The sequence below is a fragment of the Stegostoma tigrinum genome, chromosome 38 (genome assembly GCF_030684315.1).
Source record: "Stegostoma tigrinum isolate sSteTig4 chromosome 38, sSteTig4.hap1, whole genome shotgun sequence".
In the NCBI taxonomy this organism is placed as follows: Eukaryota; Metazoa; Chordata; class Chondrichthyes; order Orectolobiformes; family Stegostomatidae; genus Stegostoma; species Stegostoma tigrinum.
Window position 1 is genome coordinate 21685317 of NC_081391.1, and position 16238 is coordinate 21701554.

A 16238-nucleotide genomic window follows, 5' to 3' on the forward strand; every position below is an offset into this window, starting at 1 on the left:
GGAAGTAAGTGCAGCTGGCATTTATTTCTGATTAGGTGGCAGTGAGGTGTACTTGAATTGATGTCAGATAAGGAATTTGGATTTGGTGCTGGTTTCTCAAAGCCAAGTAATTGCATTTAGTTCAGAGCTTCTCCCCGAAAGGCTTCTTACCATTGGAAAACTGGCCTGATCACTTTTACTGAGATAGCTTTAACAACAAGCAGAGAACTGTTCACAATGTCACTGAAGTTTTGCACTTTTAAAATTAATCTTGGCACATGGCCGCTGGTGGCCGGACCAGAATTTATTGCCCATTCCTAATTGCCCAGAGGTCAGTTAAGAGGCAGTCACATTGCTTGAGAGTCTGGAGTCACATGTAGGCCAGACCGGGTAGGATTGAGCAATTACTCCCCTAAATGGCATTAGTGAGCTCAACAGAATTTTACAACAATCGACAGTGGTCACTATTAGACTAATCTTTCATTCTACGTTTTTATAGAATTCTAATTTCCACATCTGCCATAGTGGAATCCATACTCATATCCCTAGAACATTAATTTAAGGGTACAGATTATTATACTTACAGCACAGAAGAGACCCTTTGGCCTCTCAAGTGTGTGCCAACTTATTTACACTAATCCCAGATTCCAATATTTGACTTCGCTTGCGATGAGATTTCAAGTGCTCATTAGGTACTTGTAAATCCCAGGAATAGACTGTTATGCTATGACCTCTGCTGATTCTGACATAAGCTGAAAGTTATTCAATAAACATTGACCCTGAATGGACTACAATCTAGGTTTACAGACATTAGGAGTTAAACCATGAGGAGAGATTAGATGTGTTAGGCCTTTATCTCAGGAATTTAGAAAGTTAATGGTTGATCAAGTCAAACTTTTCAAGATATTAACAGGAAAAGACAGGGTAGATAAAGATAAACTATTTCCACTGGTTGAAGATTTTAGAACTAGGGACAATGTCTGAGAATGAAAGTCAGACTCTTCAGGAAGGATGTTAGGAAGCAAATCTACACATAAGAGTGGGAGTTTTTGAACTCTCTTTCGCAAATGGCAGTGGATGCAAGATCGGTTGTTAATTTTAAATTCCAATCAGACAATTTTTTGTTAAGTAAAGCTATTAAAGGATATGGGCCAAAGGCAGGTGTATGGAATTATGCCAGAGATCAATCATGACCTTATTGATCATAAAATATAGGAGCAGAATTAGGCCATTAGGCCCATTAAATCTGCTCCACCATAAGATCATCTATTTCTCAATCCTGTTCTTCTGCCTTGTCTCTGTATTTGATCCCCTGGCCAATCAAGAGCCTGTATCTTGAATAGTGGAACAGGCTTGAAGGGCTGAATGGCCTATCATGTTCCAATAAAATGAATAGGCAGTACAAACATGGATTTTAAGAAGCGGAGTCAGAATATTACTGGTGCGAAACTACCCACAAAGCATTTTCCTATTCAAAAGGGGAAGCTTGTGAAGGTTGCATCAGTTTGTTCCGGTGGTGACTTAATAAACGCCGTTATGAAGTGGCCGAGAAATACTCAAGCTGCAGTGGGAGCTATGCACAAGTCAGCAACGATTTCTCCCTCGACACCATGCAGGAACATCCCACCTCTCATTTATCCTCACACCCAGTCCCACAGGCAGCCAAGATGATTTCCAGCATGGGCCAGCATGAGGTCATTGCAGGGACATTGTCTTATCAGTGGGGGGCAGAGGTCGATAAATTTGCCAGGAGGTAACATGATCTGTTTGAATGTAGCAGAATTACCCAGCGAGAAAGCAATAAGCCGAAAACCATGAGGAACTGAAACTTCAAGCTAAAAAATAATTGCCAAAAGCTTAAATTTAGCTATAGAAGCAGTGAACAATTCACAGGAGAGTTTTGGTAAGCAACCAAGGGCTAAATTCAGCTGGGAACTGGGAGTTGTATAGATTTAGAGTTGTTTTTGTTGCAGCAGGCTAGATGGGCAGAATGGCTTTTCTGTGTTATATGATCTACATTGTCCTTACTGGAATGTGTTTAAGGCCAGTAGGATTTCTTGTCAATCAATGATCTTTTTTGACTGAAGAAAGCTCTTGTCAGACATAGTGATTTCAGGCAATAACATAGAGACTACTTCCTCAAATGTTTTACGTTTCCTGTTACACTTCCACGAGGACATTTTATTGATAAAGCCCATTTCGATGTAAAATCATAGACCTTTGGTAACGACCTTACATGAAATCTGAAAATTATATTACAGCCAATCAGCCATCCTGACATTGACATACAATATTATATATCAGGGATCCAGACCAGTTACAAAATGAGTCCATTCTGTCCATCCTGTCTCTACAATGTCAGGGGTTATGGTGGACTCGTAGTATTATCGCTGGACTGTTAATCCAGAGACCTCAGGGACATGAGTTCGACATTCCGCTATGGCAGATGGTGGAATTTGAATTCAATAAAAAATCTGGAATTAAGAATCTAACGATCTCCACGAGATTGTCAGAAAAGCCCATCTGGTTCACTAATGCCTTTCGGGAAGGAATCTGCCTTCCTTACCTGGTTTGGCCTACACGTGACTCCAGGCCTACAGCAATATGCTGGACTCTTAACTGCCCTCTGGACAATTAGGGACGGGCAAAAAATGCTGGCCTGGCTAGGAATACTCTCATCCTGTGAATGAATTAAAAAGAAACATCTGACTGACCTGTCCTTTACCTTCAGGCCTGTAACTTTATTTTCTCCTTCAGGATAATTATCTAATCCTCTTTTGAAGGCCTTGATAGAATTTGCTTTCACCACACCAGATCCTCACTACTCACTGTTTAAGAACGGGCTACGGGTGTCACTGGCTAGGCAAGGTTCTATTACCCATCCCCTGTTAACGCAGAAGGCAGTTCAGAGTTGACAACATTGCTGTGGGTCTGGAGTCACATGAATGAGGGAAGATTTCCTTTTCCCAAAAACATTAGAGAACATAATGGTTTATTTTAGCAACAATATAAATTACTGGAGAAACTCAGCAAGCCTGGCAGCATCAATGGAGAGAGAAACAGACTTAATGTTTTGAACCAGGTGACCTTTCATTAGAACTCATGAAGAAGAGTCACTGGACCCGAAACATTAACTCTACTTTCTTCACACGCTAGCAATTTCAATTTTTGTTTCAGGTTTCTACCATCAACGGTTCTTTATTTTATTTTAGGAGTTCTAACAGTAATTACTGTTAGACAGCTACAGTTACACAGCTACTGTTCGGTTAGGTTTCACCGTCTGCTATGATCAGATCTGAAACCACGTTCACACAGCTCTAGCTAAGAGCTGGATTACTAGACTAAAGACTTTATTGCTACCACCACCAGCCCAAGGCTTTGCCTCATGTTGTCTTTGCATCACATCTTGTACCCTTGATGAGGGTGTTGCTGGCTGGGCCAGGACTTATTGCTGTCCCTAGTTGCCCCTTGAGAAGGTGATGGTGAGCTCCATTCTTGCACCACTGCAGTTCATTTGCTGGTCGTAGGCCCACAATGCCCTTAGGGAGGGAATTCCAGGATTTTGACCCAGTGGTACTGAAGGAACAGTGACATGTTTCTAATTCAGGATGGTGAGTGTCTTGGGGAGTGGGGGGTGGGTCTTGCAGGGGGTGGTGTTCCCATTTGTCTGCTGCCTTTGTCCTTCTAAATGGAAGTGGTTATGAGTTTGGAAGGTGCTGTCTGAGGATCTTTGGTGAGTTTCTGCAGAGCATCTTGTAGATGGAACACTCTGCTACTATTGAGTGAATATTTGTGGATGTGGTGCCAGTCAACTATGTTGGCTTTCCTGGATGGCATGAATAGAGTTACACCCATCCAGGCAAGTGGGCATATTCCATCACAATCCTGACTTGTGCCTTGTAGATGGCTGACAGGCTTTGGAAGTCAGGAGGTGAGTTACTCGCTGCAGTATTCCTAGCCTCTGGTCTGCTCTTGCAACCACTGTGTTTATGTGGCAGGTCCAGTTTTGTTTATAGTCCAGGATAACTCCCAGAATACGGATAGTGGAAGATTCAGTCATTTAATCTCAAGGATCCAATTGCCTTAACTCATTGTCCTCTGGTTCTCAATTCTCCCAACAATTAAACAGTTTACTTATCTATCTTGTCCAACCCCTCACCTCTATCCAAACGTGCTAATCTCCTCCTTTCTAAAGTCCTAAATGTTATGTTCTCATAAGTGTTGTGCTTTAAATGAAATTGATTTTTGAAACAACAGAGAATCTGCTTCATAAAACACCCCATTCTCTGACCTTATGACACACTGCGCTCTGTGCGTCATTAGAGTTCACCTCTACGGTAATGAGGCCCTGGTAGGTGACTTCCTTCAACTTATGCCATCATATCTCAAAGACCAAAAGAACAATGCAGCACAAGAACAGGCTCTTTGGCCCACCAGGCCTGCTGGGACGCATGATGCCTTTCTAAACTGAAAGCCTTTTGCCTTCTGTGGTCCATGTATCCCTTTATTCCCTGCCAATACCTATAGTTGTCAAGATGCCTCTAAAATGTTATTATATCTGCTTTTACGGCCTCTGCTGAGTGCACATTCTTGGCACTTGTCACCCTCTGTGTAATAAAACTTGCCTCTAATGTTTTCTTTAAACTTTTCCCCCTTTAACTTAAAGCTATGTGCCTAAGTAATTGACATTCCTACTCTAGGAAAAAGACTCCATCTGTCCATTCTATCTGTACCCCTCATAATTTTGCTAACTTCTATCAGGTTGCCCCCTCAGCCTCTGACATTCATATGGAAACAAATCGAATTTGGCCAATCTCTCCGTCCAAACCAGGGACCTTTTCTGTAACCTCTCCAAAGTCTCCACATCCATCTGGTAGTGTGGATACCAGAAACATGCAACATTCCAAATGTGGTTTAACTAATATTCGATACAGCTGCAACATGATTTGCCAATTTCTATACTCCAGCAGAGTGATAAAGACAAGCAGGCCGTCTGCCTTCTTGACCACCTTATCTACTTGTGTTTGTCATTGAAAGAAATGAAATCATCCTCAACTTCAGGAAGTCCACAGTACATGACAGCAAGTAATGACACAATCAGGCAATTTGATGAGTCACGAAGTAATTTGTTTGTTTTTGTACTGTTGAGGGATAGAAAATTTTTGGCTGTGACTTTTGGGAAAATCTCCTATTCTCCTTTGAAATAATGCCAATGGAACTTTACCCCCAGCTGGGGAGAAGAGTAAAAGCAAAATGCTGACGACGTTGGAAATCTGAGATATAAAAGAAAGGCGCTGGAGAAACTCAGAACATCTGGCAGCATCTTTGGAGAGAGAAACAGAATTAATGTTTCAAGTGCTTCTTCAGGGGAGAGGTGCAGAGCCTCTGTTTGAGGCATGACCTAAAAGATTGTAGTTCCTCCCTCAGTGCTGCTTTGGAGCGTAGACTGGCACAGCTATTATTTTATTCATGAGGGGCCTCACCATCTCGGTGGCATTTATTGTCTGTCCCTAATTGCCCAGAGGGCATTTTAGAGCCAACCACATTCCTCTGGGTCAGGAGTCACATGTCGGCCAGACCAGGTAAGGATGGCAGATTTCCTTCCCTAAAGGGCATTAGTGAATCAGATGGCTGTTCCTTGACAATCGACAATGAATTCATGGCCATCATTAGACTCTTAATTCCAGATATTTTTATTGAATTCAAATCCCACCATCTGCCGTGGTGGGATTCTAACCCAGGTCCCCCGAATGTTGTCTGGGTCTCTGGATTAACAGTCTAGCCGTAATACCACTAGGCCATCACCTCCCCTAATACTAATGGAAAGACATCATAGAATCCCTACAGCGTGGAAGCAGGCCATTGAGCTCAAACCGACCCTCTAAAGAGCATCCCTCCCAGATCCACCCCATCCCTGTAACCCTGCATTTCCCATGGCTAACCCACCTCAGCCTGCACATCCCTAGACACATCAAGCATGGCTAACGCACATAATCTGCATTTCTTTGGGCTGTGGGAGGAAACTGGAGCACCTGGAGAAAACCCACACAGTCACGGGGAGAATGTGCAAACTCCACATAGATAGTCGCCCGAGAGTGGGATCAAATCTGTCTCCCTGGCGCTGTGAGGTAGCAGTGTTAACTACTGGGCCACTGTGCCTCTCAGCAGATTTCAGCAGCTTCTGTGGAGAGAGAAAAACAGCGTTAACATCTCAAAGTTCAATACGATTTCTTTGCTGGACCTGCTTAATTTCTCCGGCATTTTCTGTTTTTATTTCAGGTTTCCAGCATCCACAGTACTTTGCTTTTATTTAGGGAAAGAAATCTGCCATCTTTACCTCGTGCGGCCTACATGTGACACCAGACTCCGGCAGGCTGTTTCCAAACTGCCCTCTGCAAAGGCCGAACCTGCCATTCAGCTCAAGGGCAATTAGTCATGAGCAGTGACCTGGCTGGAGACATTCACACTCTTGGGAAAGAATAAAGAAAGTTCTTTCTCACTGCCAGGGCCCAGTCGTTGAAAGCAGAACATGGAGCCTCATGGACACAATCTTATTCAGATTCAAATACAATATTGGCCATCACTTACCATAGCAACTTCTGAGAGAAAATGGCAGCTTGAGATCCATGTGTTATCGTTTTATATCTTACCTGAGGTGTGATTCGCCGTCTAGGTCTCTTTAGCAGTTTGGTCTTACCCTGGCCTCTTGCACACTTATCACCTTTGGCCAGCCACTCAGCACCACGACTCTCCCCTCCTCTCGTTCACCTCGGTTGTCAGGAAGTGACCTTGATTTTTTGGCGGCCGCTGCTGGGTTAAAATGGGGCCCGAAGTTCAGCCAAGGCCTTTACTTTTTGCCAGAGCCAGTAGTCCTCCAGTGCCCCTGAATGTCTCACACCAGACGGGCTTCTGTGGCAAGTCACTGGGAGATGTCTAGGATCTTTCCTCTCTGAACCTAGTGTCACTGAGGCAAAGGTGGCATCCAAATGAAGTGGGTGAACAATGCAAAACTTGGAATCAAGCCAGATCAGTATTAATTAGTATGACACCAGGCGATGATTTTAAGTTTCTTTAAAGTGGAGTCACAGGTAAATAGGATAGTGAAGAAGGTGTTTGGTATACTTGCCTTTACTGGTCAGTGCATTGAGTGCAGGAGTTGGGAAGTCATGTTGGAGCTGTACAGGATATTGGTTAGGCCACTTTTAGAATACTGCATTGAATTCTGGCCTCCCCGCTATGGGAAAAATGTTGTGAGATTAGACAGGGTTATATTAGATGGGGATAGTGGGAGGATACAGCGATGGGGATAGGGGGAGGTTACAGCGATGGGGATTGTGGGAGGATACTGCGATGGGGATAGCAGGAGAATACAGCGATGGGGATAGCGGGAGGATACAGTGATGGGGATAGTGGGAGGATACAGCGATGGGGATAGCGGGAGGATACAGCGATGGGGATAGCGGGAGGTTACAGCGATGGGGCTGGCGGGAGGTTACAGTGATGGGGATAGCAGGAGGATACAGCGATGGGGATAGCGGGAGGTTACAGCGATGGGGATAGCGGGAGGATACAGCAATGGGGATAGTGGGAGGTTACAGTGATGGGTATAGAGCGTTGTTACAGACACTAGATAGTGGGTTAGGAAGTGGATATTTGAAAAAGTGACTGACACAGAGGTGGTGTATATATCATTTCACTAAAGTCTCACCTCTATCAGGTCTGTACCTTCCAAAACAGCATCTGTACCCTTTAGAAAGTCAGCAGCATGGGATCACCACCCCCTTGCAAGTTCCCCTTCAAGACATTCACCATCCTGACTTGGAAATATATCACCATTCCTTCGCTGTCGCTGGGTCAAAATCCTGGAATCCCCTCCCTAAGGGCATTGTGGGTCAACCTCCGGCACATGGACTGCAGCGGCTCAAGGAGGCAGCTCATTACCACCTTCTCAAGGGGCAATTAGGGATGGGGCAATTAATGCTGTTGCAGCAGCCTCGCACACATCCCATTGGCAAGTTAAAGAAAAAGATATGATCTGTTTCCTTGGGTCCCAATGGGTTTAGTCTTGACACTGTCACTGCTACCCTCAAAACAATGAACAAATGAAATGTCAAAGTACAGCACAGGAACAGGCCCTTCAGCTCTCCAGGCCTGTGCCAATAATCATGCCCTAATCAACATAAAAAACAAACCTGCCATTTTTCAATCAGTATCCCTCTATTCCCTCCTATTCTTTTACCTGTCTAGGAGCCTCTGAAATGCCTTCAATGTGCCCGTTTCCACCACCTCCTCTGGTAGTGCGTTCCTGGCTCTCTCTGCGTGAAAAACTTCCCTCGCACATCTCCCTTAAACTTTCCCCCTCTGACCTTGAAGCTGTGTTCTTTTGTATTTGAAACTTCAACCCTGGGAGAAAATGCCAGGGTGGACTCACTGCAGCACTTGAGCAGATATGGTGGCTGAGACGCGAATGCAGTACTGAGTGAATGCTGCCCTTCCAGGAGGTACAGAAGAGACATTAAACTGTGCAATTATAGTCGGATGTTATCAAGTGTTTCAAAATAGGTTAGGGGAGCTATCTCCGATATCCTCGGCTGTCACTTCAGATGCAGACTATCCAGTCATTATTACCTTGCTCTTTGTTTGAGCTTGCTGTGTATAAATTGGACAATAGAAGGCAGAAATGCTGGAAAACCTTAGCAAGTCACACAGCCTCCGTGGATCGAGGTGGAGTTAACTTTTCAGACTTTCCATCAGGAAGTCAGGAAAGGTGCTACATAAATGCAACTCTTCCGTTTTATCCTTGCTGCCGAAACAGTTTCTCAGAGCAGCTAAGTATGTGTTATTAATGTTGGCCTAGGCAGCAATGTAAGCATCCCAGTACCCAGTACAGAATAACGAGAAAGGGAAGTTGCCATGGAGACATGCCTAATTAGAGAAACACCCTGTAGGTTCACTTTCCATGATACCAGCCCAGGGGGACTCATGGAAAAGCTCCAAGTAGCACTCCTGTTTATCTTGAGAGGATTTGGTTGGGAGGAACCATCGACTGTCACCTCAGTTGATCACTTGGGTGTAACTGGACATGGCACAATGCCATGCTGTGACAAATTTGATATGACGTCCTTCTTCCTCTGCGTTTTGGGCAGAGCTGGCAGAAAATCCCCTGAGTATATCAATGACGGACTATGGCCCAGTTAATGAAGGCACTAACCTTATGAGCTTTGAACTCTGGAAAGGCATTTGAGGTGCAGGAGATGTTGTTTACTCAGAGGTCAAATGGACATGATGCAGGAACATCCAAAACGTGATTATATTTATTAGTTTACCCAGAATGGAGCTGTGCAGCATCAGAAATTACACACGGAAAAGGGAGTCTTACACAACACATTTCCACCCCACAGAAATCCATGATTCCTCAAAACTATGGAAGGCCAGGAATGTCCTGTTGACAGGGGTGGCACAGTGGCTCAGTGGTTAGCACTACAGCCTCACAGAACCAAGGACCCGTGTTTGATTCCAGCCTCAGGCAACTCTCTGCGTGGAGTTTGCACATTCTCCCCGCGTCTGCGTGGGTTTCCTCCGGGTGCTCCGGTTTCCTCCCACAGTCCAAAGATGCGCAGGCTAGATGGATTGGCCATGCTATATTGCCCGTAGTGTTCAGGGCTATGTGGGTTATAGGTGGTTGGGTCTGGGTGGGCAGTGTGAATTTGTTGGGCTGAAGGGCCTGTTTCCACACTGTAGGGAATCGAATCTAATCTACCTACCCATCCCCCATGCACCACACCCCTCAAATCCCTGATAAGGTTTTAATTATATTGGTTATTGCCATGCTTTAGGCTGAACAGCTGACCCTGAAACTGTTTTTCCTGAAAAGATTCATTTCAAGTGGGATTTGGATTGTTATCTGAGAAGGAAGCAGGGCGGTTTGATGGCTCAGTGGTTAGCACTGCTGCATCAAAGCACCAGGGACCCAGGTTCAATTCCACCCTCAGGTGTATGGGCTTGCACATTCTCTGTGTCTGTGCTGGTCCCCTCTGGGTGCTCAGATTTCCTCTCACAGTCAAATGATGTGCAGGTTAGGTGGATTGACCTTGTTAAATTGCCCCTAAGCATCTTGGGCTATGTTAGCTAGATGCGTTTGCCAAGGGAAATGCAGGGTTATGGGGGTGGGAGGCTCTTCAGAGTGTTGACGTGGACTTGATGGGGTCGAATGGCCTGATTCCATTCTGTAGGGGTTCTAGGGAAAGGTGTGCAGAAGTGGTGGTGACAAAGTCTGCATTGCTCTGTCAGAGATTTTCCCCCAGGCATGATGGGACAGGAGAATTGCCCTCCTCTTGCACTGTAGAAATTCTGGGAAATGCAGAAGGTGGATCTAAGAATGGCACTTTACTTGCAGCACTGACAGAGGGCTGTGGTGGCCAAGAAGTTTATTGGGCACCGTACCAGATGCTAGGAACGATGCCTGTATGGCAATGCCCAACAACATTGGGACCCAGACCTCAGGTCAGCCTGGGTGTGTGCTCGATATTCTCAGGTACTGTCAAACCTTCCGGTTACAAGTCACTGTGTCACGTCTGCATCTTCAACTGAAATTGAACCTGTTTTAACCTTTTATGGGATTTGGATGCTGCCAGCAAGCCTAGAATTTGTTGCCGGTGTTCTCTTCACTGTGACTCATGCCAATCTATGTGCCAACGCATTGACTTTCCATTTCAGAAATCACTGTTGTGCCCAGATCCTGGAGGTCTTAGCACCGAAAAGAAATGAGAGGGACCCTTAACTGAGAGGTTTGCATGGCCATTTCAGAGGGTAGCTAAGAATCAAATGCACTGTTGTACATCTAGATTCACATGTAGGCCAGACCAGATGAGGATAGCAGATTTCTTTCCCTTCAGGACACGAGTGATTCAGATGGGTTTTTATGACAATTGTGGGTCGTTGTCATTGTAGTATTACTGATTACAGTCAATCCAAAATTATTCATTGAATTTTAAGATTTGATCCCTTTGTTCTGTATCCTCCCTATGGAGAAAGTAACTTTGCTGCATTTAGCCTATTGAACACTTTGACCAAATTGGATATTTTAAACGAAACGGGTCAATCAGACCACCCACAATAATTTATGCCGAAAAAAAGGACCAGGTTATTCAATTTGTTCTTATAATTTAATCCTTGTGTAACCTTAGTTATTTTTGGAAATTTTAGTGTGTGTTCATAAAAGTAAAGGAATTAGCCAATTCAGTTGCAGCAGATAATCAGGAAGACTAATGAAATGTTGATGGTTCATGAGGGTTGGAGCATAAGAGTAGAGACGTAGAGGAGAAAAGGAGGAGGAGAGGGGACCTAATTGAGGTATACAAGATAATGAGAGGCATAGATAGAGTTGATAGCCAGAGACTATTTCCCAGGGCAGAAATGGCTAGCACGAGGGGTCATGGTTTTAAGCTGGTTGAAGGAAAGTATAGAAGGGATGTCAGAGGCGGGTTCTTTACACAGAGAGTTGAGAGCATGGAATGCGTTGCCAGCAGCAGTTGTGGAAGCAAGGTCATTGGGTTCATTCAAGAGACTGCTGGACATGCATGTGGTCACAGAAATTTGAGGGTGCATACATGAGGATCAATGGTCGGCACAACATTGTGGGCTGAAGGGCCTGTTCTGTGCTTTACCGTTCTATGTTCTATTTCCAGTCCAACCACCATCTACCTGGTAAAGAGTTAGTTGGTGGGGAGGTGGGTAGGAAACAGTGAGCTGGACAGCTGGTCAAGCATCATTACCCCACACTATTTTTGCAGCAAGATCAGTGAGCGCAGTTGGCTTGATGTCTCTATTTTGCTATAGCCAAAACACCAAAAGCATTGATTCAAGTCCCACAATGGCTGAAGTTACCATGAAGGACTCTTCTTTTCAACCTCTCCCCTCTCCTGAGGAATGGTGACCCTCAAGTTAAACCATGACTTGGTTCTCTCTCTCTAAGGGTAGAACAGACATGTGGTGACTTTACCTTTATTTGCATTCAACCAAGTAATTTTATTTTTGCCTAGACAATATATCTATCTGGTTTCAGTTAGAAATGTCTCCTCGTTAACACCACTTGTGGACCTGGCATTCCTGAACAATGGCACAATAGCTCAGTGGTTAGCCCTGCCACCTCACAGCGCCAGGGGCCTGGGTTTGATTCCACCCTTGGGTAGCTATCAGTGTAGAGTTGGCACATTCTCCCCATGCAGTCCAAAGATGTGCAGGTTGGGTGGATTGGCCATGCTAAATTGCCCCTAGTGTCCAGAGCTGAGTAGGTTATATGGATTAGCCACGGGAAATGTGGGTTACAGGCTGCTCTTTGGAAGGTCGGTCTGGACTCAATGGGCCAAATGACATGCTTCCACAGTTTAGGGATCCTATGAGCAAAGGGTGCACTGACTCCTCTTGCATTTAGGGCAGCCCAATTTTATGTGGAGTGAGGAAACTCAAGCGAGTTACAGGTATCTTGTCAGCAGGCAGAAAGGATCCACCATCCTTCTCTTAGAGCGATTTTGGTACAGAAAGAGATTTACCCATCAAATCCATTCTGCGTCTCCGTAGAGCCGTATTCAGTCAGTTCACTCTAAAGAATAGAAACAAGTGGAATACACAACGCATCATACAAGGGAAAGGAGGGAGATATTTCTCTTTCAGTTGGACGACCTGGCTGGAAGAAGCTACAGGGTCTGAGAAGGAGCTGCAAAGCCAGAGGCTGAGGGAGTGGTATTAGAGATGAGTATAGGGAGTAGTGTGGCAAAAAGACGCAATAAGGAGAATTGAAAGGATTTGAAAAGGAAAGACCTGTGACAGATCAGGACACATAAGAAATTCAGTACCAAAGGGTACTGCAAGACAAGGAAGATAACATCATTGTAGTCTCATTCTCTCAGATACACAACAGGTAGTGGTTTAATCTGGGGGTCACCATGCCTCGGGGAAGATATCTCACCTCAGCCAGTGTGGGAATGGAACCCTTGCCTAGCAACATCAATCCATGCTGCTAGCTAGCCATCCAGCCAACTGAACTAGCAGATTCCCTTTGTGAAGCAACTAGAGAAACCAATTCTGGGTCTTGAAGATTTTGAAAGTAATTGAAAGCCTTGAAGGTAAATGGTCTCCACAAAAACATGTCCCGTCTGTGAAAATGAGAGTACAGGTTAACATCTGAAATGGCTAAACACCAATTTTGTGAATCTCTGGTCTCTTTCCTTACTTGCTACCCAGCCTGCTGACTGTTTTCACGCTTTGTTTGAGATATCATACTGGCAGCCTCCAATGTACAAATGGCTTTCAACTAAGTAAGCTTACTGGCTTCAGTGTCCATAGGACTTTCCACTTGTCAGTGAATTAGTTAGGTAGGGATAGGAAAGATCACCTTGCCACACACCACAAGTGCTTTCCAGCGTGTTATTGAAAAGGAAAGGGTTAGCTGGATGAGATGAATACTAACTGCTGGATGACAATGAGCTTGGCACAGTTTCAGTCACAGCTGATGAATAAAGCTCAGTGTTGCTTACTGTCAGGCAATATGATGGATATTAGATGGGTTTGATGAATGTTCAGAAGGTTTATTTAAAGTCTGACAGAAGAGGCTGCGGTGCAAGATGTTGACTTTTTTTAAGAATTAGTTCACAGGCGTGGAATGGAGGGTAGGATTACATTTTTCTTTCATGGAAGGCATTGTCTAGTGGGGTACCACAGTCATCAGTGTTTGGACCCCAAATATTTTCAATCTCAATATACATCAACTATTTGAATGAGGAAATCAAATTTAATATTTCTAGGTAGGATGGTAGCTTAGCGTTTAGCACTGCACTTCACAATGCCAGGGACCCAGGTTGAATTCCAGCCTTGGGTGACTGCCTGTGTAGAATTTGCACACTCTCCCTGTATCTGCATATGTTTCTTCCAGGTGCTTTGGTTTCGTCCCACAGTCCAAAGATGTGTTGGTTAGGTGGACTGGCCATGCTAAATTGCCCATAGTATCCAGGGACATACAGGCTAGATGGGTTAGCCGCGGAAAGTGTGGATTTAATGGGTTGAAAGGCTGCTTCCACACTGTAAAGATTTTATGGTTAGGTGATATATATTTGTTGCAACATATGTTATTTATGCAGTTGTACATAAAAACATAAGACATAGGAACAGATATAGGCCATTCAGTCCTTTGAAATCACTCTGCTATCTAATGGGATCATGACTGATTCTCTCTTTCAACACCTCTTTGCTATACTATCCGTGTATTGCCATACTGTCTGAGTATCTCTTGATGTTTTTAATATGTTGAAATCTATTGGTCTCAGTCTTAAACATATTCAGCAACTAGATGTCCCCCACCGCCTTCTGGGACAGAGAATTCCAAAGATTTACAAACTTCTGAGCAAAGAAATTCCTCCTCATCTCAATCTGAATGGCCTGTCCTTGATTCTGAAACTATGTCTTCTCATTCTAGACCAATACCAGCACCACCACCAACAGCACCAAGACCACCATGACTATCAACACCTCTAATACCCACCATAACCAACAGCACTACCAATACTCACCATCACCATCAACAACACCAATACCCACCAGCACCAACACAGCACCAATACCCACCATCACCAACAGCACCAACACTCACCATCACCAACACAGCACCAACACCCACCAACACCAACAGCACCAACACCCACCATCACCAACACAGCACCAACACCCACCATCACCAACAGCACCAACACCCACCATCACCAACACAGCACCAACACCCACCATCACCAACAGCACCAACACCCACCATCACCAACAGCACCAACACTCACCATCACCAACAGCACCAACACCCACCATCACCAACAGCACCAACACCCACCAACACCAACAGCACCAACACCCACCAACACCAACAGCACCAACACCCACCATCACCAACAGCACCAACACTCACCATCACCAACAGCACCAACACCCACCATCACCAACAGCACCAACACCCACCAACACCAACAGCACCAACACCCACCAACACCAACAGCACCAACACCCACCATCACCAACAGCACCAACACCCACCAACACCAACAGCACCAACACCCACCATCACCAACAGCACCAACACCCACCAACACCAACAGCACCAACACCCACCAACACCAACAGCACCAATACACACCATCACCAACAGCACCAACACCCACCAACACCAACAGCACCAACACCCACCATCACCAACAGCACCAACACCCACCAACACCAACAGCACCAACACTCACCATCACCAACAGCACCAACACCCACCATCACCAACAGCACCAACACCCACCATCACCAACAGCACCAACACCCACCAACACTAACAGCACCAACACCCACCATCACCAACAGCACCAACACCCACCAACACCAACAGCACCAACACCCACCATCACCAACAGCACCAACACCCACCATCACCAACAGCACCAACACCCACCATCACCAACAGCACCAACACCACCAGCACCAACACAGCACCAACACCCACCATCACCAACACAGCACCAACACCCACCATCACCAACAGCACCAACACCCACCATCACCAACACAGCACCAACACCCACCATCACCAACAGCACCAACACCCACCATCACCAACAGCACCAACACTCACCATCACCAACAGCACCAACACCCACCAACACCAACAGCACCAACACCCACCATCACCAACAGCACCAACACCCACCATCACCAACAGCACCAACACCCACCAACACCAACAGCACCAACACCCACCATCACCAACAGCACCAACACCCACCATCACCAACAGCACCAACACCCACCAACACCAACAGCACCAACACCCACCATCACCAACAGCACCAACACCCACCAGCACCAACAGCACCAACACCCACCGTCACTACCAACACCCACCATCACCAACAGCACCAACACCACCAGCACCAACAGCACCAACACCCACCATCACCAACAGCACCAACACCCACCATCACCAACAGCACCAACACCCACCAACACCAACAGCACCAACACCCACCATCACCAACAGCACCAATACCCACCATCACCAACAGCACCAACACCCACCAACACCAACAGCACCAACACCCACCATCACCAACAGCACCAACACCCACCAGCACCAACAGCACCAACACCCACCAACACCAACAGCACCAACACCCACCATCACCAACAGCACCAATACCCACCATCACCAACAGCACCAACACCCACCAACACCAACA

The 16238-nt window shown here is 45.6% G+C and overlaps 1 protein-coding gene across 4 annotated transcripts in view; it reads left to right on the top strand.

The window, feature by feature from the left end:
* The window catches only part of LOC125447028 (receptor-type tyrosine-protein phosphatase H-like), an 89497-nt gene that overhangs the window by 12545 nt on the left and 60714 nt on the right, over positions 1-16238 (top strand). Inside the window, exon 2 of one of the 4 annotated variants that reach the window (XM_059640501.1) lies at positions 6259-6634. The exons of the other annotated variants lie outside the window; for them this stretch is intronic. Coding sequence (XP_059496484.1) covers positions 6509-6634 — 126 coding nt within the window. The 5' untranslated portion in view covers positions 6259-6508. The remainder of the gene's footprint in view (positions 1-6258; positions 6635-16238) is intronic. 4 annotated transcript variants of the gene reach the window in all.